At 42.8% G+C, this 22,034-nt stretch overlaps 1 protein-coding gene and 1 non-coding gene across 4 annotated transcripts in view; one reads left to right on the forward strand and one right to left on the reverse strand.

Annotated features, from left to right (window-relative positions):
• Positions 1 to 22,034, forward strand: part of hmcn1 (hemicentin 1) — an 84,430-nt gene that overhangs the window by 35,537 nt on the left and 26,859 nt on the right. For all 3 annotated transcript variants that reach the window (XR_007112971.1, XM_047587868.1, XM_047587869.1), the window contains exons 12-46: positions 65 to 206; positions 296 to 423; positions 509 to 622; positions 792 to 950; positions 2,120 to 2,311; positions 2,403 to 2,498; positions 3,954 to 4,081; positions 4,175 to 4,319; positions 5,223 to 5,335; positions 6,048 to 6,207; positions 7,447 to 7,612; positions 8,556 to 8,683; positions 8,943 to 9,194; positions 9,286 to 9,381; positions 9,525 to 9,719; positions 10,247 to 10,377; positions 11,099 to 11,246; positions 11,611 to 11,737; positions 12,289 to 12,443; positions 12,534 to 12,812; positions 13,242 to 13,523; positions 14,677 to 14,785; positions 14,872 to 15,041; positions 15,244 to 15,398; positions 16,058 to 16,181; positions 16,334 to 16,435; positions 17,085 to 17,261; positions 17,373 to 17,524; positions 17,732 to 17,855; positions 19,631 to 19,806; positions 19,931 to 20,027; positions 20,324 to 20,446; positions 20,526 to 20,681; positions 21,287 to 21,568; positions 21,661 to 21,828. Coding sequence is in view for 2 of the 3 variants with exons in the window: in XM_047587868.1 (XP_047443824.1) it covers positions 65 to 206; positions 296 to 423; positions 509 to 622; positions 792 to 950; positions 2,120 to 2,311; positions 2,403 to 2,498; positions 3,954 to 4,081; positions 4,175 to 4,319; positions 5,223 to 5,335; positions 6,048 to 6,207; positions 7,447 to 7,612; positions 8,556 to 8,683; positions 8,943 to 9,194; positions 9,286 to 9,381; positions 9,525 to 9,719; positions 10,247 to 10,377; positions 11,099 to 11,246; positions 11,611 to 11,737; positions 12,289 to 12,443; positions 12,534 to 12,812; positions 13,242 to 13,523; positions 14,677 to 14,785; positions 14,872 to 15,041; positions 15,244 to 15,398; positions 16,058 to 16,181; positions 16,334 to 16,435; positions 17,085 to 17,261; positions 17,373 to 17,524; positions 17,732 to 17,855; positions 19,631 to 19,806; positions 19,931 to 20,027; positions 20,324 to 20,446; positions 20,526 to 20,681; positions 21,287 to 21,568; positions 21,661 to 21,828 (5,451 nt within the window). In the remaining variant the exon portion in view is untranslated. The remainder of the gene's footprint in view (positions 1 to 64; positions 207 to 295; positions 424 to 508; positions 623 to 791; positions 951 to 2,119; positions 2,312 to 2,402; positions 2,499 to 3,953; positions 4,082 to 4,174; positions 4,320 to 5,222; positions 5,336 to 6,047; positions 6,208 to 7,446; positions 7,613 to 8,555; positions 8,684 to 8,942; positions 9,195 to 9,285; positions 9,382 to 9,524; positions 9,720 to 10,246; positions 10,378 to 11,098; positions 11,247 to 11,610; positions 11,738 to 12,288; positions 12,444 to 12,533; positions 12,813 to 13,241; positions 13,524 to 14,676; positions 14,786 to 14,871; positions 15,042 to 15,243; positions 15,399 to 16,057; positions 16,182 to 16,333; positions 16,436 to 17,084; positions 17,262 to 17,372; positions 17,525 to 17,731; positions 17,856 to 19,630; positions 19,807 to 19,930; positions 20,028 to 20,323; positions 20,447 to 20,525; positions 20,682 to 21,286; positions 21,569 to 21,660; positions 21,829 to 22,034) is intronic.
• On the reverse strand, positions 14,419 to 14,500 carry trnas-aga. The gene has a single exon. It is a non-coding gene; the product is annotated as a tRNA-Ser (tRNA).

Genomic DNA, 22,034 nt, shown 5'->3' on the forward strand with positions numbered 1-22,034 from the left:
ATGTGGCAACAGACTAATTTGATTAATAATCCTTCATTTACCTTTATGTTATGTTTTCCTTTAGAGGTGCCCAGGGTCTCAGTGGAGCCGAGAAATCAGACCTTTATGACAGGAGACGATATGAGGATCAGGTGCTCGGCCAGCGGCTACCCCCCTCCCCGTCTGGTCTGGACCCACAACGACATGTTCATTACGGCATCCAGTCGGTGAGTTCATTTGATTTTTACATGAACCAGGTGCCATCACTTTCCCTTTATAATCCGCAAAAATACTGAATCTCATATCTTGTGCACAGAAACAGAATGAATCCTGATGGAACTCTAGTTATGAGAAACATGGAGAAAAAAGATGGAGGCGTTTATGGCTGCCTGGCCAGCAACCAGGCTGGGACGGACACCATGAGCTCCATCCTGACTTACATTGGTGAGTGCCACAGAACTTTATCAGCTGTCCTTAGATTTTTGCCTTGTGCTGATGTTGTGAATCTTTCAAAATGTTCCTTTACTAGAACCTCCTGTGGTGACGGTGGCTTTAAGTGAGATTCTGATTGGCATTGGAGAAACCACTGTGATGGCCTGTTCAGCATCTGGGATCCCTCAGCCTGAGATCTCGTGGTACAAAGGTAACACCTTAAAAACCCAAAGGAGGGCCCGCAAGTAGAAAACATAGGATAAGGGTTAAATTATAGTAGTTGAGTTCCTATTATTTACTTGGACAATACAAATATAGCAATTGGGTTTTTTTTTAGCAGCAAGCTGATCATCGTCTCAACTTTTTGTTCAAATTCAAAGGTGATGTCAAGCTACGTTCATCGACCGTCTTAGAGGTTGACACGTTGGGAGGGACGCTGACCATCAAGGAGACCCAGGACGTTGATGCTGGAGATTACACCTGTGTGGCTGTTAATGATGCTGGCACCTCGTCAGGAAAAATCTCTCTCGATGTAGGAGGTGAGAGTGACAGTAAGATTAGTTAAACCCTGCAAAAGTTCAGTTTTATTGTATCCACCATGATGACCTGTGACTGGAGTTTTCTGTTGTTGTTGTTTCTGTGCTGGATTTTAAGTGATGGATTGTTTAGTTTTTAACCATTTAGTCTAGTATTAGATACCTATGTAGGTCAGAGGCAAACGTGTGTGTTCTATATTAAACTCGACCTAGTGCTACTTATAAATACACATGATTATTATCTAATCAACCAAAGATTTTGCAGTACATTTAGGAGCCCCTAGGGGTCACGGACCCCCATTTGACAGTGACAAAGCCTTCTGTGAGAAAACAGACTGAAACCCCAGGTTTTTGAATGGAAGTTAAGTTTTGGTTACTAGTGTAACCCTGGTTCTCTGAGTAGCATGAGTGAGTGTACCTTTTCCCAAGGAAAGACACTTACTCACTACTACTCCAAGAGCTGGGGACACACAAGTAACTTTGTTTTTATCTATCTTAAATGATGGATTGCTTAGTTTTAACCAACTAGTCTAGTATTAGATGCCTACCAACCAGTGACTCAACCTTTTATGAAAAAATACGCTGGAACTCATTGAACAGAAGCTAACTCAGAAGCTTACGGCGGTATTTCACCTAACTGTTTTTAGAGACTTCATCCCATTTGTGAACTCTGCAAAAACTAGTTCTTGTGCCAGATGTGTCAGTGTTCTCCAAAGGAGGTAGATCTGTACCTTCACACACACTTTGCAGCATGCACATACTTAGCAGATAGAAAAAAGCAAAAAAGCAAAAAGAAAGACAGACACAAGGAACAAAACTTGGCAGAACTTTATCTAAAGCCTAAAATATATATACATTGACTTGTTGGATTCCACAATATCAAATATAGTAGTGTTTGATGGCTGTGTGCAGTTGTACAAAGGCTCATATTGTGCTTTTAATGAATGAGGCCTTTGCTAGACCAAAAACAAAATGTGTTTGGTTTACACCTAAACAGTGGAGCATTCACATACATTTGCAGTTTGCTCTTCTAGTTGGATGTTTGTGCATGCCCATGATTTAAAAACTATACTAAACTGAACTAAACTATTCCTGCGCAAAGGTTTATTAATGTTATTTATTGTCTCTTAAACTTTTTGGCTTTTTGTCACCTTCAACCCTGACTGCTCCAGCTGCACCCAAGTTCACTCGAGAGCCGTCAGATGTGGCGGTAGACATCGGCTCCAACGTTACCTTGACGTGCCAAGCCCAAGGTTACCCCGAACCACAGGTCACCTGGCGGAGAGAGGACGGCGCCCCCCTTTTCACCAGGACCCGCACACATGGCACAATCTCAACAAGGAAGGGAGAGCTGCACATCAATCGTAAGCTTTCCAGCTATGCATTCACATTACACACACATGCATATACAGTATATACATATAGTTTATACATTTATGTCCCTGTTTCTGTCAGACTTATGGGTGGAGGATGAGGCAGTGTATATCTGTGAGGCCAAAAACCACTTTGGAAGGATCCAAACCCAGGCCAGCATTACTGTGACGGGACTTGGTAAGAACAGAATATGAAATTTCTCTCACTGAATAGTATACTTTTCCTTATTCTCAAATAAAACTGTGGTATTGTCTTTTACTTTTGACTTCTTGATGCACTGAGACAGACTAACTGGAAGTGTGTCAAAGTACAGCACCTTTGAGTAGATCTGTTTGTCTTCATGCATGTGTGTTTCTGTTTTGGTCTTCACATGGGAGTGTGAGTTCATTAGCACATTTTAGTGGGTGTGTTTGAACACGTGTGCCTTGTTAACCACCGTTTCTGCTCCACCGTTTCTCTACAGTGGAAACACACTCAGCTCCTTATATGTGGGCCAAAGGTTAGACAGCACAGACCCACCCAGATGACATGTATTACTGCCCCACTGGCCCATTTCTCTGCTGACAACGTCGTCTCAGGAGATAGGCGCATGCAACGCAGACGCACATGTGCAGTAGTTTTGCTTTTAGACAATACGGGAATCAAGACGAGAGGGTGGACGTTTGGTTTGTCTTCTAAAAGGATGCACGTTTGCGTGTCAGAGGTTGCGTTCCCAGGCCATTCAGGGTGGTCGTCAAATTCCCTCGCCCACACCCTGTTGTCTATCAAAGCCCCCACAGATGACATCACCGCTGTCTGCGTGAACACCCTTAACCCTTTAGACAATTGTGATGCTACATGTCATCATGTTTATGTATGCACTGGGTATAAATAGGCATATGTGAGGGAAGATCTGGGTGTGCCTATAGTTCTAGCAGCTGCAGAAAATATATACTGTATTGTTAATGTGTTTATAGCAACCAGGCAGCTCCCTATTCATCATATTGGCTACACACATGTACCTCCTTTGGTTATGCCAGCGATGGAGAGTTTTACGTATTATTTCTGGGGGAAGATATTGAAAAAAAAAAATAATTTTATCTATATTTTAAATGGTAAGCTGAAATTGGTTTATTGAATTTGTTATACAAAAATATACAAGTTTTTTTGTCTCTAAGCCAAGAAGCTGCAACATACTATAGACCCCATCATGGCCTACGTCATGGCCTCTCAAGCTTCAGGTGAACAATGTCACTTTCAACCATAAAAAATGTCGTCTTGGTGTATTTTTTGGTACCAAAACCGAAAAATCAAAAACACTAACTTGAAGTTTTATCACATACCATCACTCCCAGTCGTAGACAACTTTGGTTGTGGCGATTAAAAGAAAGGATTGGAGTGCTCTTCCATATTTGCCATTGAAATATGCTAGCCGCCATTTACAATCTATACCGTTGGAGATGTTTTGCATCCAGTTAAGCCCCGCCCCTCAAAAAAATGTCACATTGTTTACAGACCGTGAAGGTTTATAGATCTTAACAGTATAAATGGATTTTTTACTGATGAATCTGCTGAAGTATTTTTTTCCATGTCATCCATTGAGCTACCTTAATATTTTTGCATACTCTATAATTCATTTAATGTCACCTGCAGTCTTACCTGTCATTGCACTGAGTCCGACTGAACTCAGTGTGATTGAGGACCAGCAGTTGACTCTACCCTGTGTGCTGCTTGCTGGAAATCCACTTCCTGAGAGGCAGTGGCTACACAACTACGGCCTGGTGAGAAATTAGGCTACTCTAGTTCAAATTTAAAATGCCTTGTATTTTGCACCTTGACTGGGATACAAACCTATTTCACCTCCAACCTGTCAGGTGACCTCAGACCAGTATGTGACGGTGAGGAGGGATGGGAGTCTGCACATTGAGAGAGTTCAGCTGGATGATGCCGGTGACTACACCTGCTTTGCTGAGAACGTTGTTGGGGCCACCAATCACACGACAACTGTCAACGTTTATGGTACAATACAAAAGCACATGTAAAAAAAATCCACAATGCAATGTGCAATTATCCAAAACTCCGGGCAGATGAATATTCTGTCCATCTGCACATTATTAGTATATTTATGTTTTGGTTCAAAAAAACTCTTTGCATATACTTAGTTCAGGGCAAGAGTCCAGTTATCATTTGGCCAAAAAATGTCCTCTGCATTTACATTAAATCAAATAAAAGTTTGGCCACTAGAATTCCTCCTCCATTTCTCAATGCCCTTAAACCTCTCGTCTACTCCGTGGAGGCTCTTAACCTCATGAATAGGATTATATTTGAGGTAGTATTAAAACATGGAGCTTCTGAGGCAGTGGTTGAAGTACAGTTAGAGAGAGGGAAAAAATGTGTTCTCCATTTATACTGAAGCCAGACGTTGCCAGATTTTTACGTAACTGACAAAGGGAAATGTTCACACCATGTACATTAAATCACTGACTCCTTCAGTTGTTCAAATTAGGTCAGTGCTTTTCATATGCACAATTAAACTATGTAGGTCAACGTATAGCTCAGTTTGCGTTGATACTTTCCACACAGCTCACCATGTAGAGATTCACGTTGAGTACATCGTTTTTGATTTGGTTGTTTAGTTAAATCATACTTTTGTTTCCCAAGAAGAAGCCACAAGCTCCAAACTGCTGATCTTTTCAACAGACTCCTTGGGTCGGAAACAAAATAAAAATAAAAGAGTTGGTGAAGGAGAGAGAGAGAAAGACTAAAATACATGGGATGTCTGTCATCAGTATTGTAAGTTCATCTAGGTGCAGATTTTGCCCAGGTGCATTTTTACAGACACTCAGTCAATAAGTGGAGGGACTTTTGCAAGTATGTTGGTACACAAAAATATACTGACCTAGTTTGGTCTTGTGTTCACAGTGATTCCTACTATTCAGCACGGCCCTCAAGTATTCAGCACAATTGAAGGAACACCCATCACTCTGCCCTGCCGCGCCATTGGAGTACCAACGCCTGACATCAAGTGGTCCAAGGTTCGTATTGACATTATCTCTTCATGTGTGAAGACCAATGAGCGCGCCCGTACTCCCATGCAGTCGCCATTAAAGATTTCACTCACATTCGGCCCTTGTTTAGTTTTTTGTCAAATGCCAGGATTGGTTTACACTTTAACATTTTGTTCCCCAAGTCTGGCAATATCTTTTTTAATGGAAAATGTCTGTGTGTCTGTGAGGATACATGTGTGTGCCTGATGTGCTGCACCATCAGTTCTACCTGTGTCCACTGGCCTGTACAGTGTGTTCAAGTTTAAATATGCACTTTTCCTGGTTAGCCAGTGTGTGTGTGTGTGTGTCTTTTCCGTCTTTTACACCAGTTTCTCTGAGTTGTAAAAGTGTTGCTGTTAAAGTGAACAGGACTGCGGGGACGTATGAAACTAGACTCTGTTAAGTTTTGCACCAGCTGTGCAGATATGATTCTCTCTGATTCTTTTGCTGTCCTCTATAACATCAATCAAGTCAAGTCAGATTAGTTGCTAAAGGGAGCTGAAAGTAAAGTAAAGTTGATGACACGATCATGATGCGCTAACATCGTGTTTTTGATTGATTTTTATTTAACTGCAGGAATAAAATAAAATCATAAATGTAAGCACTTAGGAGGTCAAACCACACAAGTGCTAATAAAGCTGAGTTAATGAAATAAATTCTGGCCTCCGCCCTCTCCCTGCTGCTGTAATTTGTTTTGAAGGGTGGGGAGCTGCTGAACTTGGGTGGTCCGGCCTTCTCCCTGGATTCTGATGGCAGCCTCTTCATCACCTCCCCTTCTGGAAATGAGACTGGAGAGTTCATCTGCACAGCTACCAACGCTGCAGGCTTTGCTTCCAGGAAGGTTCAGCTCACTGTCTATGGTAAGAACTCATAACCAGCTAAATACGGGGTGAAAGTTGCACAGATATAAATGGTCCATATCAACAAATTATTACTAGATTAATTATAATGCATGTAATCACCAATGCATTACTTCAACTTACTGTTAGTTTATCTTGTCCTTAGGAAACCCCCGTGTCCTCAATGAGTTTTGGGAAATTTATTCGTAAACCAATCTTAAGGACAGTTTTTAAATGTTTAACTTTCTAATATCCACAACATTTAATCCCTGTTGACATATAAACTGCATTTGTACGTTACTTGTCTCTTTGTAGCCAGCACTTGGTTGCTAGCGGAAGTTCCAGGCCCTGGTTGCCTAGGCAACCAATCTTATTTCCCACACTAAATGTTTCAGAGTGAAACAAGCAGAATACAAAACAAAAATAAAACATTTCCTGGTCTCTTGTGTACGGTGGCACTGAAGGTCAAAACTCAACGACATTTCAGAAAACACAACAACAACGTAGATACAGGAAATGACTACACTGTCGGATTTTGTTCTTTCTTGACAGGCAGTGAAACAACCCACATCATCTTATATTTTAGCACAGGTTCTGTCCAATCAGAAACAAGGAGTGTTGACTCTACCCTCTCCGTAATCTGTCGTGTTTTGTCGTATGTCTTTGTGTTTTGTGAAATGTTGTTGTGTTTTCTGTAATGGTGTGTTTTATGAAATGTGCTGTGTTCTCTGTAATATCGGGTTTTCTGTTGTGATTTCTTAAATATTATGTTCTCTGTAATGTCGTTGTGTTTTTTGTAATATTGTTTTGTTTTTGTGAAATGTTGTTGCGTTTTCTGTAATGTGGTCGTGTTTTGTGAAATGTCATTGTGTTTTCTGAAATGTCAGGTTTTCTGTTGTTGTGTTTTCTGTAATGACGTTGTGTTTTCTGAAATGTCATTGTGTTTTCTGAAATGCTGTGTTTTGACCTTAACGGGCCACCATACTTGTGTTCACATCAAATATAAAACGACCAGGTGTGGGGAGAGTTTTAAGTAAATTTGCTCATTTGCCTCACAGTTGCATTCATTCATTTTCAGTGTGATGGAGGTTGGTTTCGGGAAACTTGGGTCTGTTATGTCCTAAAACTACCTCCCTTGCTGCAAAGACCCACCACACTGGCTTATTATTGTACTCCACTGCCATGGCAGACAACACACTGTTTGAGTTCCTGATTAGTTCTTGGAGTAACTTTATTCCATGTCTATGATTGCCTGCCTAGTTCGACCTAGATCTAACATCGGTGGGATCGGAGGCTCAGCGGAGCCGCTGAGGATGACGGTGATTGAGGGCCAGGATGCCGTTTTGCCATGTGAAGTCCACAGTGTTCCACCTCCCACAATCAGCTGGGCCAAAGAGAGGCAGCTCATCTCTCCTTTCTCTCCCAGGTAAATCACGGTCTATACACAGACACACAATGCTGAGGTTGCTTGAATAACATTTAGATAAATGAACACTTGGCAAATCCTATTAACTGGCAGTAACCTCAAAGTAAGACCTAAATGTGTGCTTCTGAAAGATTGAGAGAACGCCTGTGCCAGCTACATTGCGGAGCTTTGTCTGTGCCAGTGGTTCAGGACCTCAGGATATACAGTAGTTTGTGGTTTTCTAAGATGACTGAGTAATCATACTGTTCCCTGTGATTTGTTGATCTTTCTGTGCGCCTGCCACAGCACTCCTAATTATGGTTGATGGTGGATTAGTAAGAGTTACTGTAGTATCTGTTTACAGTAATAACTGAGCGAGTCGCTGAGTGGAAACAATTAGTCTGTGAGTATTTGGGAGCTTTCAAAGCATGATTATCGTCCAAACTTTCACTTTACACTTAAACGTACTCCAGTCAGCCACAACATTAAAACCACAGACAGGATAAGTAAATAACATTTACTATGTTGTGACAATTACATGTTCTGCTGGGAAACTTTTGGACCTGGCATTCATTCAGTCATGTGGATGTTACTTAGACACATATCACACACCTAGACCAGACCAGACACCCCCACCCTATAGCAATGACACTCCTTGATGGCAGCAACCACCCCCAGTAGGATGCAGCCTGACACAGACATACAAAAACGCTTCATGAAGAACAGCGCAAGGTGTTGACCTGGCCTTTAAATTCATTAGATCTCAAACTGATCAAGTATCTGTGGGATGATCCAGAGGCCCCTCCCCTCAACCCATAGGAACCACTAACAATATCCTGTTTAATGTCCATTCTCTGATGAGTCACAACTGTTCTGGAGACCTACACAATATTAGACAGATGGTCAAAAAGTTGTGACTGATTTATTATTATATTTTAACATTGTTTGTTCATGTTCCTCCAAGGCATAGCCAGCTGCCCTCTGGATCTATGAAGATCTTGGAGACTAGAGTGTCAGACAGTGGACTTTATGTGTGTGTTGCCTCCAATATTGCTGGTAACCTGACACAGTCCATTCAGCTGAGTGTTTTGGGTAAGTGTCAAAGAACCCCACTTATATGATTTCTATTTTTAAATTTCAGATGCTCAAAACGTCCTCTTTAATATTCACCAGCCACTTGAATAAAAGGTGTAGCTCAGACAAACTGGCAGTGATTACATAGTTTACCAAAACACGCTCACCATAGTAACATCTGGCCTGGAATTCCTGTGTGATAAATAACATGAAGGACCAGATGAGGCAGAAAAAATATACACTCACTAAATCTTAACATCTGTCATCGCTCCTGCAGTGCCTCCTAGCATTCAGGCTGGCCCCAGGGTGATGAAGGTACAGGTGGGTCACCCCGTGGAGCTGCCCTGCGTGGTGAGAGGGGTCCCAGAGCCGACGCTCACTTGGAGTAAGGATGGTAAAATGTACCGGGTGTCGCCCGATGGCAGCCTGGCTCTTGGAAATGTGGAACTGGATGACGAAGGAACCTACATCTGCACAGCCACCAACGATGCAGGCAGAGATGAGACTCGAGTTCAGCTTCTAGTTCAAGGTTGGATGTCATGTTCGTCACGTCTGCGTGCATGCAACTCGAGAAAATAATGAGTATTTTCCTTTAATTATGCACGTTTACATATTTTCAGTGCCCCCTGTTGTTGAGGTTTTGGAGCCCCCATTCAACAGTCCGCTACAGGAGAGAGTTGCAAACCAGCGTATCGCATTCCCCTGCCCTGCCAAAGGTACTGCACCTTTTCCTTTCAGTATTATGAAAAAGCAGTTTATCCTTTTGTTATGCATTTTACTCATATTTGCAATTTGATTTGGGGTCCCAATGGTTTGTGTTATCTTTACTTGTGTTCTTTTCTTTGTCCCTGTGCTCTAGGTCTTCCTAAGCCAGTGATTCGTTGGTTGCGTAATGGCCAGGAGCTGACCGGTAACGAGCCCGGTGTGTCCATCCTGGAGGACGGGACGCTGCTAATTCTGGCCTCTGTGTCGCCGCTGGACAATGGAGAATACGTCTGCGCCGCCGTCAATGATGCTGGATCCACCGAGAGAAAGTACCAGCTCAAAGTGAATGGTGATGGACCTTTCTTATTAAAAGTCTGTTACGTACTCCACAAGAAGTGAGGAAACTGCTCTCGCAACTTGTTCTCGACGCATCAACCCAGCAGAACTTTTTTCTCGTGTTACTGTTCTTTGATTGGTTAAAAATTGGAAGTGGTCGTGGTTAATGCGGAAAAGCGGAAATGCTAGTGGCTACTCTGTTAGCTCCCAGATGCTAATATTTGTAGGGTGGCTGCTAATCTCTTTTGGGTAGAGATCTTCATCACTGTGTGTAGGTGCATGCAGAATCAAAACTGGTTGATATCCATAAAAAAATAGAAAAAAGGTGCCTTTCCACCCCTCGCATCTCCCACAATGTTTAGTGCATGTGACATATTTTGCAGAGGGAGGACCATATGAATTCAGCACTAAATTACTTGGTCAAAACTAACACATTTCTTTCTTCTTGCAGAGTATGTAACAAGCTTAAGTCATTTATGTTGCCATATAAGTGCACCTCTACGTTATGGAGCATATTCATGACCTTTAACTCCTCCACAGTTCCCCCAGATTTCCGTGACAGTGAAACACCTGGTAACATCTCAGTGGTCCTGAGTCAGCCCACCAACCTGGTGTGTGACGTCACAGGAAGTCCGACCCCGGTCATCACCTGGTACAAAGACGGGACTCCTGTAAGTCAAATCCCATCCAACAAGCTGCTAAAACTCATTTTATTTTTTTTTCTATTTTTATCCAATGTTTCATCTGTTAAAGGTAAGTACCTGCATATGTCACACGCAGCCTTATAATTTGCACAACCTGTACTTAGCCTTTGCTTTGGTGAGTCCTCTAATAAATGTTTTACATGCATAAAAATAATGAGAAGTCATAAAGAACCTTCCGTTCATTCATTAATGAGAGCACTAATAAGGACTTGATGGGCTCTGATTACAGGGCAGGTTGTCCAAGAGAACAAACTTTTTACGTTTGTGTGTACAGTGCGAGTTTGTGTGTGTGACGAAAGGCCAAGACCACTCCTGGTAATAACAGAATAATTATGATAAACTGAAGCACATTAGTATACACTTTGCTGTAACATCCCAGTTTGTTGGCTGCCCTCCGTTCCCTTGGCACACTTATTATTTTTCCTACTAGGAATAGATTGGGAAAATCAGACTGTGTACTTTATTCTGCTAATTATGAGTAATCATCATCAAGATACTCTGTTTCAACAACAACTGAATACTTTGCCTCATTTGCACAAATTTTAGATTGTATTCCTCAGATGGATAAATCTTTGTCTACGGACCACGTTGTTGTTTTTCACTTCTGCGTTATCTGTAAGGCAGCATTTCCCAAACTTTTAGTCATGCCGTTGTTTTTGTGTTTCGATTTGATTCTCAATCTTGACAGGTAGTCGCCAGTAGCAGCGTCCAGATTCTGGATACGGGAAGAACCCTGAGACTACTCAAGGTAGCGACAGCAGACGCAGGAAGCTACAGCTGCAAAGCCATCAACGTCGCAGGCAGCACGGAGAAAGACTTTTATTTAGACGTGCTGGGTGAGTAAAGGCGCGGGGCGGTTATCTCACTGCATGACTAACATGAAAAAGGAGAGAACACGTTAGAGATAAAGAATAATTATGATAAACTGAAGCACATTTTATCATAAAAATGTATTCGATTGTTTTCATGTTTTCAAATGCGTACTTTTTTTTTACCTTTTCTGTCTTTTGTACATGAATCTCAGATAGTTAAAAGCTTTTTTATTTGAAGTGTCTTATTATCAGCTGTGCAAACCATACAAAAATAGCTTAATATATTCCTAGATCTGTGATTCATGTGTAGGCACAACACAAGTATTTATTTTGGAATCATTTTCCTAATGAGATGTAATAAAGCGATTATCTTGCTCTCTTGCCTCAGTCCCTCCGACGATTGACGGGTCAGATTCTCATCGTGATGTCTCAGCCGTTCTCAAACAAGATGTAACTCTTGAGTGCAGGGTGCAAGGAATACCCTTTCCCACAATCCAGTGGTACAAGGACCGCAAGTAAGTGAAACTAAAGCAGAGTTTTTTCAGGCCAAGATGAGAGATGACGTAGGGGCCCCTACCTACTATAATTGTTCTATATTAAACTCTGCCTAGTGGTATTTATAAATATACATTATTATCAGTTTGCATTTAATATTAAGCTATTCATATAATACACAGGTTCATCTATTGATTTTTATGTGGGGAACATGAGAACGAGTCAACGTGTAACATGCAGCCTTGTGATTGGCTCAGCAGCGATAGGTGCGTGGCCTACTGTGTACAGGAGGCTTAGATTGACAGGTCTGGTGTGGAGTTAGGAGTGAAAGATGACGTCTTCTGCTTCCATTTATCCCTTTACTAAAATATGTTGAATTCACATTAATTTAAATTTGAGGGGTAAAATTAAAAATATATACAAAATGTCTAATCGATCAAAGATTTTGCCACCCCACCCTCAGGGGGTCCTATTTAAAAACCTATCAACTAAAGGAATAAAATGGAAATACTGAACTAAACATTCTTCATTTAATAATTCCCGTCCTCCTTCTCATCCTTATCCTTTCTAGGCTGGTGTTTCTTGGCGATCCCAATCTGGAGGTCACAGACCGGGGTCAGGTTTTGAGGATAAAAAGCGCCCGCCTTGGAGACCAGGCGCGCTACCAGTGTAGCGTCATGAATACAGCTGGAAAACAGTCAAAGGACTTCAACCTTAGTGTCTATGGTGAGCGTCTATTTGGGCAAATCCGAAGCCATTAAGGTACTGCGTGTTTACACAACTGACAAATACAAACCCGCTCTCCTTCTGTTTCAGTGCCCCCGTCCATCAAAGGAGGTAACCTAACCACTGAGGTGACTGCGCTGCTGGACACGTTGGTGACGCTGGAGTGTGAGGCGCGGGGGGTGCCGCTCCCCACCATCACCTGGTACCGAAAAGGGGAGGCCGTCCTGTCCAGTCGACAGGCTCAGTACGTGGAGCGAGGCCACTACCTGAAGATCCCCCGGGCGCAGGCGTCCGACGCTGGTCAGTACACCTGTAAGGTGACCAGCGTGGCCGGGAGCGCCGAGAAGAACTACGAGCTGGACGTCTACCGTAAGAGACGTTTTATTTTCTGCTTTGTGATTGGAAAAAAAATCGAGAACACGTTTTGACATAAAACCGAGTTTCCTATTAATCTGAAATGAGACACTCCTGGAGCTTAATGCTCTCATTGTGGTATAAGTTGTTTAGATCTGAAGCTTATTATTGTTTTAATCTGAGCTTGGAGGCACACGGGCTAACTCACAATACATAAAGACATTCGTAGCAGTGAAGAATAATTTCAAGCAGCTGTGGAAATGTGGCAAAAATGAAAATGAGAACATAAACACGGACTCAGATACATAAATAAGTTCTTTTTTTTTTTTTTACATGTTGATCTCAGATGAATGTGTTGGATATTAACTATCAGTCAAGCAGAAAAACCCACCAAGTCTCAACTGTTGTTTTCTTCTGCTTCTTTTGTGCGTCTTTCTCCCTTAGTGCCTCCCACCATTGCGGGGGGAGATGAGTGGCCCTCGGAGAGAAAAGTGGTTCTCAGTAAACCCCTGGTCCTGGAGTGCAAGGCAGGGGGGCACCCTCCGCCGTCTCTCACCTGGCTGAAGGACGGCGTCCCGGTGCGCGATGGGGAAAGTGTCCGCGTCCTTGAGCAGGGGAAGAAAATAGAGATCGTCTCAGCCACCGTGTCGGACTCTGGACGCTACATCTGCGTGGCCACGAGCATCGCCGGGGAGAAGGAGGTCAAATACGACGTCAAGGTTTTAGGTACAAATAAGTAACATTAACTAACACGCGGTTAGACGGTTTTATTGTAAGACAGCTTCAAAGTAACAACACTAGATGGGAAGACGACAGGCTATTCCTGTGCTTTCAAAATGCATGGTGTTTTAGATTTGTTATCTAAAACAAATGCAGCTGAACTGCTTCCACTATCTTCTTTAGAAGGTGCTTGGATGAGTGGTGAAATATCAACAAGAAAACTCAAACAAGTCCGGTTGCCTCCGCTGCAGCTTGGCTCATATTCATGATGCAACAGTTATTATTCTGAAGCCTTTGGCCTGGCCTTAGTGTTCCTTCCACATATAGGTCGCTTGGTCTCATATGTCTCCCTGAACTGCATAGAACCAGCAAATAGATCATCATCACTGCTCGCAAAGACCTCCAGTTCAAGCTTATACCAATCTGCCATAACATTATGACCACCTGCCTGATATCGTGTAGGTCTCTCTTGTTCTTTCAAAACAGCTGTGACTCATTGAGGGGAGGGACATCTGTGAATCATTCAATCATCCTGTTTTTCGTGTTGTTTTTTTTGTTGTTGTTGTTGTTTTTTTAGTTGTCCCTAAACTGTTTTTATGGGGTGGGGGTGCCTGGTCTGGCCTAGTTATCCACACGAATGCCAGGGCCAAAATTTTCCCAGCAGAACACTGAATTGTCACAAGATGGTCATTTATTTCTCCTGTCAGTGGTTGTAATGTTGTGGCTGATCGGCGTAAACTTTAGCTGAGTAAGTATGAGGCAGTATCCGTATCTTAGCGCTTTCAATGAATCACTGGCTGTAGAAACAACTGTGCTTTTTTACGCACGCACACAGTTTGTGGAGACGGTCTCCCTCTCACAGGAAAACCTCAGTCCTCTAACAGCTGAGAAAAGATTGTGCCGTTGTCGGCAGGATTCGAACCTGCGCGGGGAGACCCCAATGGATTTCTAGTCCATCGCCTTAACCACTCGGCCACGACAACACACACACCAGGGAGCTGATGCACTAACTTTGCGCTCAAGCTCTTCCTATCTACATCTTGTTTGCTTTTCACATGGGAAACAACACCTGCCCCTTCACTGTGCCTTTCCATATACGACTTGAAAAGTACAGCACCAATATTAATCTTTTTAAAAGAGGTTTCTTTTTAACTTCCAGTTCCTCCGTTCATCGATGGAGCCGACGTTGTGACGGACAACACAGTTATAATCAACAGCCCTCTGGAGCTGGAGTGTCAGGCCACCGGGACGCCTGCTCCTGTTATCACGTAAGACATTTTGTCTTATGCACATATGTCACATAAATGATGCTGTGTGCCAACACTAAGTCACCGCCAACACTTTCCCGCTGCAGGTGGTATAAGGATGGAAAACCAGTGAGACAGGCTGAAGGTTTGCGTGTTGCAGCCAGCGGGCGACGGCTGATTGTTTCCCGCGCTCAGGTCTCTGACACGGCTCGTTTTCAGTGTGTGGCCACTAATGAGGCAGGAGACCATGAAAGGGACTTCAATGTAGTTGTCCAAGGTAAAAAAAATATACATACACACATAAAATATAATGAGCAATCCTTTTTGAACATCTTGTAAATGTAATTTACATCATCTATAATCTAAATGCAAGCTTCAGGACAGCTCCTGCTTTGGGTAAATAACTTTCTCTGCACTTCTAAAGTGTTTCTTAATTTTTTTTTATTTATTTAATAAGTGTATATTCTGTATCTCTCTAGTACCTCCATCCATTCGTACCACTGGGCCTGCTGAGCGTTCAGTGGTTCTCCAGAAGTCCATCAGTCTGGAGTGCATCTCCAGCGGCATCCCACCCCCCAGCATTACCTGGCTTAAAGATGGCCGCCCTGTTGACACAACAAAGGAGCACCTTAAGGTTTGCTCCCTGATTGGTTTATATTATATATTTCCCTTTACTGATTTATATTATTTTATATTATATATCAACAGAGCAGGTCCATCGTCATACATGCCTGCAGACGTTTGCCTCTGACACCAAATAGTGTCATAAATCGTACTGTTCAACAGTTTTAATAAGTGATCTCTAACACAAAAACTCAGAATATAAGTTTTATTTTCCAACAACATTAATTTAAACATGTCATAATATACATTTTGCATATTTGTTTTTTTAATATAAAATGGAAATCAGAAATTGGGGAAACTTTTTGAACTTTTTTCTGTGATGTCTTGCACCTTTTTGCTGCAACGTGCACACATTTACAGCCACGGACGATGCCTACTGTTCATCTTAAGGGCTGCGCACCACTTTTTTTTTCTTCTTAATTAATAAAACAAAGATGGATAAGGCTTTTAACACTGTACTGTAAGATAAAAGTTCTAAAGTACATTAATTTAACTGGTCACATTAAATTCATGAAATAAACAGTAAACGTAGAATAATAGTTTCACTGCACTTTAGTGAGTAGAAGTATTAAAACAGTAGCTTGGTAGCTGCAGCATGAGGTTTCCCAAATGAACTGTAAAGCAATTATCATTCTGAATTCTCTCTATTTGTATTTCTATCCACCGCAGCTGGAGTCGGTGGGAAGAACATTAACAATCACAGAGGCAAGACTGGAGGACTCTGGGAAATACACCTGCCTCGCCACTAATGCAGCTGGTGAAGCTCAGCAGAACATCAGGCTCAGTGTCCATGGTAACGTATAGATACACAAAGCACTGTCTCTCCGAGCGTGTGATTCCTGCCGCGCATCTCCCTCCTCTCCTCCTCCTGTCGTCGAGAGACTAGGTGGAGACGTCGTCCAGTAAATTGTTCTTCTCGTGTGTAATTCTCGGTGCGTCCCTCAGAGCCTCCCAGTATTCCAAATTCTGGAGAGATCATCAACGAGACCATCCTGTCAGGCTTTCCCACTGAGCTCGAGTGCAAGGCCACGGGGAGCCCGCTGCCCGGTAAGATGGCTCACAAAAAACTGCCTGCAGGCTGTGGTCTCTCTCTGCCTTTGCTGCAGCTTTCCTTATCTTTACTCATTAAAGGAAGAGCAGAAAATTGATCACAGATGAATATCTCCAGGCAGACGCAGACAGTTCTTCCTATGTTCTTTCTGTCTAATTAGATGAACAGTGTGGTGTGTAAGTTCTGTACAGATTACACATAAATGCTCCAGTGTAATCAAACACTTTTACGTGACATGTCTGCAGTTTTAGCAGATGTCGCTTTCCATTCTGTATTTTATTATAGCTAAGTGTTGTAGTTTTTGTCTTTTTGCTGTTTTGCAGTTTTATTTACAGGGATTTAAAAAAAAAAAAAAAAAAAAGGTCTAAAAAAAGTGTGAATACAGATGTAATCCTGTCACTTTGAATATAATGAGATGGTAAATGTTCTTGTTTATGAACTGGAATTAATGAATTTATAGAAGAGCTTTTAGTTTTGCTGCATATCTTAATATCTTAAAAATGTTGCAATTGCAATGTACCTTTATTTCTTTATCTGTCATTTTATTTTATTTAAAAACATGTTTTAATTGCTGATTTAAATTTGTATTTGAACAGTTCTGTTGCTTTATATAAACCCTTTTCGAATGTGCCCCCTGTGCCCCAGCGATCACATGGTACAAAGATGGCCGACCTCTGACCAGTGCGGCTGGTGTGAGGATGCTGAAGCGCGGCCAGGTGCTGGAGGTGGAACGGGCGCAGCTGTCCGACGCCGGCACGTACAGATGTGTAGCCGTCAACCTGGCCGGAGTCGCAGAGTTATCTTACAGCCTGCAGGTGTTCGGTAGGTTTCTTTTTCACGCAGTTTGCCGTCTGTGCGTGTGCATTACAGAGCTCCACGTCTGACTGATTACATGCGCTCACAAACTATGTTGTTTATTCTCATGCCTTCCAGTTCCTCCGGTCATCTCCAGCCGTGGCGGTACTGTAACGGTCGTGGTGAATGAGGCTGCCAGACTGGAATGCGAGGCCACCGGTGTCCCATTGCCCAGTCTCACATGGCTCAAAGACGGCAGCCCTGTGGCAAGCGTTTCACATGGCATACAGGTGCGCACAGAGTCATTTGATGAAATGATCAACTTTGATGTGCTTCAGCCCAACAAACAGAATACAGATACACTCAAACATTACATGCATTATTGTGTTGAATTTGAAAGGCTGCAAATGTCTGCAGGTGTACAGAACATTTTTTCTTTGTTATACTGCTCTGTGTTTTTGTGTATGCTCAGTCTAACGCCTCTGTCACCCTCTCAGGTGTTGTCTGGGGGCAGAGTGTTGTCTCTCAACAGTGCGCAGGTCAGTGATACAGGCAGATACACCTGCGTAGCCGTCAACGCTGGGGGAGAACAACAGAGAGAGTACGACCTGAGGGTCTATGGTGAGGAACAACCTTGTTGTTAAATACGGGTACTGTGTATTTGGGATTATATTGTTCTTTAACAACATACACCGATCAGGCATACCATTATGACCACCTTCCTCATATTGTGTAGGTCTCCCTTGTGCCTCAGAATGTTGTTAGTGGGGGGCATTTGGAGACCTATGGGCTGAGGAGAGTGGATTTTGTTCCAGTGCATCACAAAGATACTTGAGCGACACTTTGTGCTGTTCATCTTTTTTTTTTTTAGTTGTTCCTAAAGCGTTTTTGAGTGTGTTTTTGTGCTGTGGATGGCTGCTGCCATCAAGGTCCAAACGTTTTCCCAGCAGAATTGTAACAATATGATCACTGTTATTTACTTTTCCTGTCAGTGGTCTTAATGTTGTGGCTGATTGGTGTATGCATAGTAAAAATAGTCTTTTGTGCATCAAAGTAAAGGTCCATTTGTGGGCATGTTTTTAGTAAAGTCGCGTTTGCAGACATTTGTTTGTGCTAATTGAAGATCCATCAAAATTAAAAAGCTATTGTCTAACCCTAATACTTTTCGACTACACTATTATCATGATTATCAATATTTTACCAGCAGAATATACGAGGTATATGAAGGTTGGTTTTCCTTTTCTATGTTGGCTTGTTCAAGCCAACAACGCTGGATTTTATTACGATGCCAGACTTTAGAGAAAAGTCAGTTTGAATACTTGAACGAATGGTTTAAGAATTCAAGAGCTTGAGTTTGTTATTATGTTGCAATATGTTTTCTGTGTTTGACTGGTACTGATCTCTCGCCTTAGGGCAAATCCCTCATGTTCTTGCGTCTGATATCATTTCCTCCGCCCTTTCTTTGTTTTAACAAAATAACGATTATGTGGCGCTGTTGTATGTCTTTCAGCAGGGCTCCAGATTGAGCATGAAACATGCAATACTTAAACAATATCTGACAAACGCTTTGAGAAACACATGTGCACAGGAAGTACGGTTTGACCGAGTTTAGCATTTCAGTAAACCCTGTCACCTCGCTGCCGAGAGCTGAGTTTGACTGCAAATCGGTTGTTATACAGGTCTAATCAAAGCTAATGTCACTGAGGTAATAGAAGACAAGTTGTTTACATGCTTGGATTTGTGAAGTCTGAGCTCGAGTGTGTCTGTTTGGCGCAGAATACAAACATCCCCTTGACGCGCGATCAAAAAGAGCTTGCCCACACAAATAAAGGCAGATTTCTTGGGGTAATTGCTACCATTCTTTAGCAGCTTCCTGTGTCTGGCCGAAGACGGAGCTGAGGGCCTGTTTCTGTCCTTCCCAGATGACTCGAGCTCTGTCTGTCCAGTGACCGTAACTTAAGGGGAAATTGGCCTGCAGTTATTTTCTAAAACAGGCCACATTTAAAGGAGAACAACTGTCTCGTGAAAAACTAAAGAGTCTTCTTGTTAATTAATTAAATTAATTTTGTCTTGGTGTATAGGCGTGTCTAGGCCCTGATTTCATTAAATCTCAGCAATCCTAACTTTTGTTGTCATGATACTTCTCTCCCTCTCTCATTACGCTGCTAGGAAATAAGGCCACGTTTAGTGCCACAAACAAATGTTTAATAGCGTTGTCACGGCTCAAGATGGAATTAGCGCTTAAAGAGCAACAGATGCCCAACAGAGCGGAGCGCATTCCTCTCAGGAAACAATTATTCTCCTCATTCATGACTTAACCTAAAGAGTTTGCAGCATTAGCGTGACGTAACAGACGGGCCTGGGAATTATTCTGACCGTCTCTGTGCCCGCCGCAGTGCCGCCTAACATCAGAGGTGAGGAGGTGAATGCTACGGTGATGCTCGGTCGTCCCGTGGAGCTGCAGTGCCAGAGCGATGCAATCCCTCCACCTACCCTCTCCTGGCGCAAAGATGGCCGCCCACTGTTTAGGAAGCCTGGTCTGACTGTCTCAGCTGATGGAAGTCTCCTTAAGGTATGGCTTACTAGAAATTATACGACAAGGTATTATAACATTTCTTTCTCCGATTGAATTTAAAGGTAATATATTTGTGTACCATTACTGAATAACAATATTTGTCTGCTATTTAATCTGGTAGGTTGACAGTGCGCAGGTGCAGGACTCAGGCAGGTACACCTGTGAAGCCACCAATGTTGCTGGAAAAACAGAGAAAAACTACAACCTAAACGTCTGGGGTGAGTTTATATTTGTCTGCTCTGTCTTATGGGTTGTTCTGTTCAAGTTAATTAAATGAAAGCATTTAAATTAGATGAGTTTTGATGAACCAGAGTGAAATCCTGATCGACCAGTTTCCTGCTTTAACTGACCTCAAGTTGGTGTTTCAATTCATTTTACCTAAAGTCTCTTTTCAGTCTAAACCATAGTTGTTGCTGTTTTTATCTCATATTGTCCCGAATATCCCACTGACGCTGTACTACTGTTGTTGAAAGTGATGTGAGTGCCTCCTTTTGGCGTCCTGCCGCCATTGCAGTTTCCCCCAGCATCCGCGGCTCAGAAGAAGCGTCTCCTCTGACTGTGGTTGAAGGAAGTCTCATCACTCTGGTGTGCGAGTCCAGTGGCATACCTCCTCCCAGCCTCACGTGGAGGAAGGACGGTAGGTGCATGTGTGTTTGTAAGGGACGCAGAAATGAAAAGTGAGAACGAGTTCACCTAAACCTGTGCGTCGCTCACAGGTTCCGAACTCAAGTCGGACCAGCGGCTCAGGGTTTTGTCAGGAGGTCGTCAGCTGCAGATTTCCAGCGCAGAGAGGACGGATACGGCCTCTTACACCTGCACAGCGTCCAGCGCTGCCGGCACCACGTCCAAGGAGTACAGCCTGCAGGTTTATGGTACGTATGCACACTTTTCTTTTGAGGAAAGCAGTGTGTTTTATATGTAGTATGTACATTAAAGTGTTGGAAACAGTAAAAGGAGAAGCAGCAGTCGACAGAAATAAGTGCTAGAGGTCTACTGCTAATCGAAAATCAACATACAGCATTGTTGGAATCAATAAACATCTTTTTTTGTTTCAAAAAAATTACTAAAATCTTATGGCAGGAGGATGAGAGATTAAGTAGCTACCTACTATATGTGTTCTGTATTAAACTCGGTCTAGTGCTATTTATTAATGCACATATTTAATATTAAGTTATTCAAATAATACACAGGTTTAAATGTTCTGTACTGAAACAGTGCGCTGTTTAGGCAGCTCCTGTACCACTGAATGAGTGAAGTGTTGACTGAAAGATAACATCTTCTGCCTCCATTTATCCCTTTACTGAATTATGTTGGATTCGTGTTAATGTTTATTTAAAGAAATTTAAATTTGTGGGGGAAAATTAAAAAAAATAAATAAATACCACTGCATTGCCACTGCATGACAGACAGCTACAATACCATACATACATAATGTGCTCTTAATCGACACTCGACTCACCTGCTTTTCTCGTTTCAGTCCGCCCTTCCATCAAACGCAGTGAAGGCAACACCGACGACGTTACTGTGACGAAGGGAGGGGACGTGACCCTGCAGTGCGCTGCAGAGGGCGTGCCGCAACCCGCCGTCACATGGCTGAAGGACGGGCGGCCCATCACAGGCCAGCACGGCGCCAAAGTTTTGAACGAGGGGAGGCTGTTGCAGATAAAAGACGCTAAGGTGTCCGACACGGGGCGCTACACCTGTATAGCTGTAAATGTGGCGGGACAGGCTGACAGCAAGCATGACGTCAGCGTACACGGTAAGAGTTTTTTTTATTTTGGAATGATCCTGCTTCAGTTAAAATAATCTGTGTTAAATTGGCTTTCCCTCATTCCCTCTCATGTCGCTCAGTTCCCCCTAGTATCATTGGTCAGGTGCAGTTTCCAGAAAACGTGAGCGTCGTAGTGAAGAATCCAGTTGCTCTGAGCTGTGAGGCATCCGGCATCCCTCTTCCTGTCATCTCCTGGCTGAAGGACGGGCGACCGATCAAGACCACCAGCTCAGTGCGCGTCCTCTCAGGTCAGACCCCGTTTGGGCGTCTTGGCGCTGTCCGACGACGCGAAGAAGTTTGTTTTTCAAATTGTTATCATCCGTAGCTGTACATCACGTCAGACGTCTTTAAAGATCTGTGTTTTCTTAGCGTCCGTCTCTCGAGCGAAAGCAAGAGGCCAAGAACATGAGTGATGGTTTACATTTCCAAAAGAGCATCTTGAACTATTTTTCTC

The sequence above is a fragment of the Mugil cephalus genome, chromosome 6, assembly GCF_022458985.1.
Source record: "Mugil cephalus isolate CIBA_MC_2020 chromosome 6, CIBA_Mcephalus_1.1, whole genome shotgun sequence".
NCBI classification, from domain to species: Eukaryota; Metazoa; Chordata; class Actinopteri; order Mugiliformes; family Mugilidae; genus Mugil; species Mugil cephalus.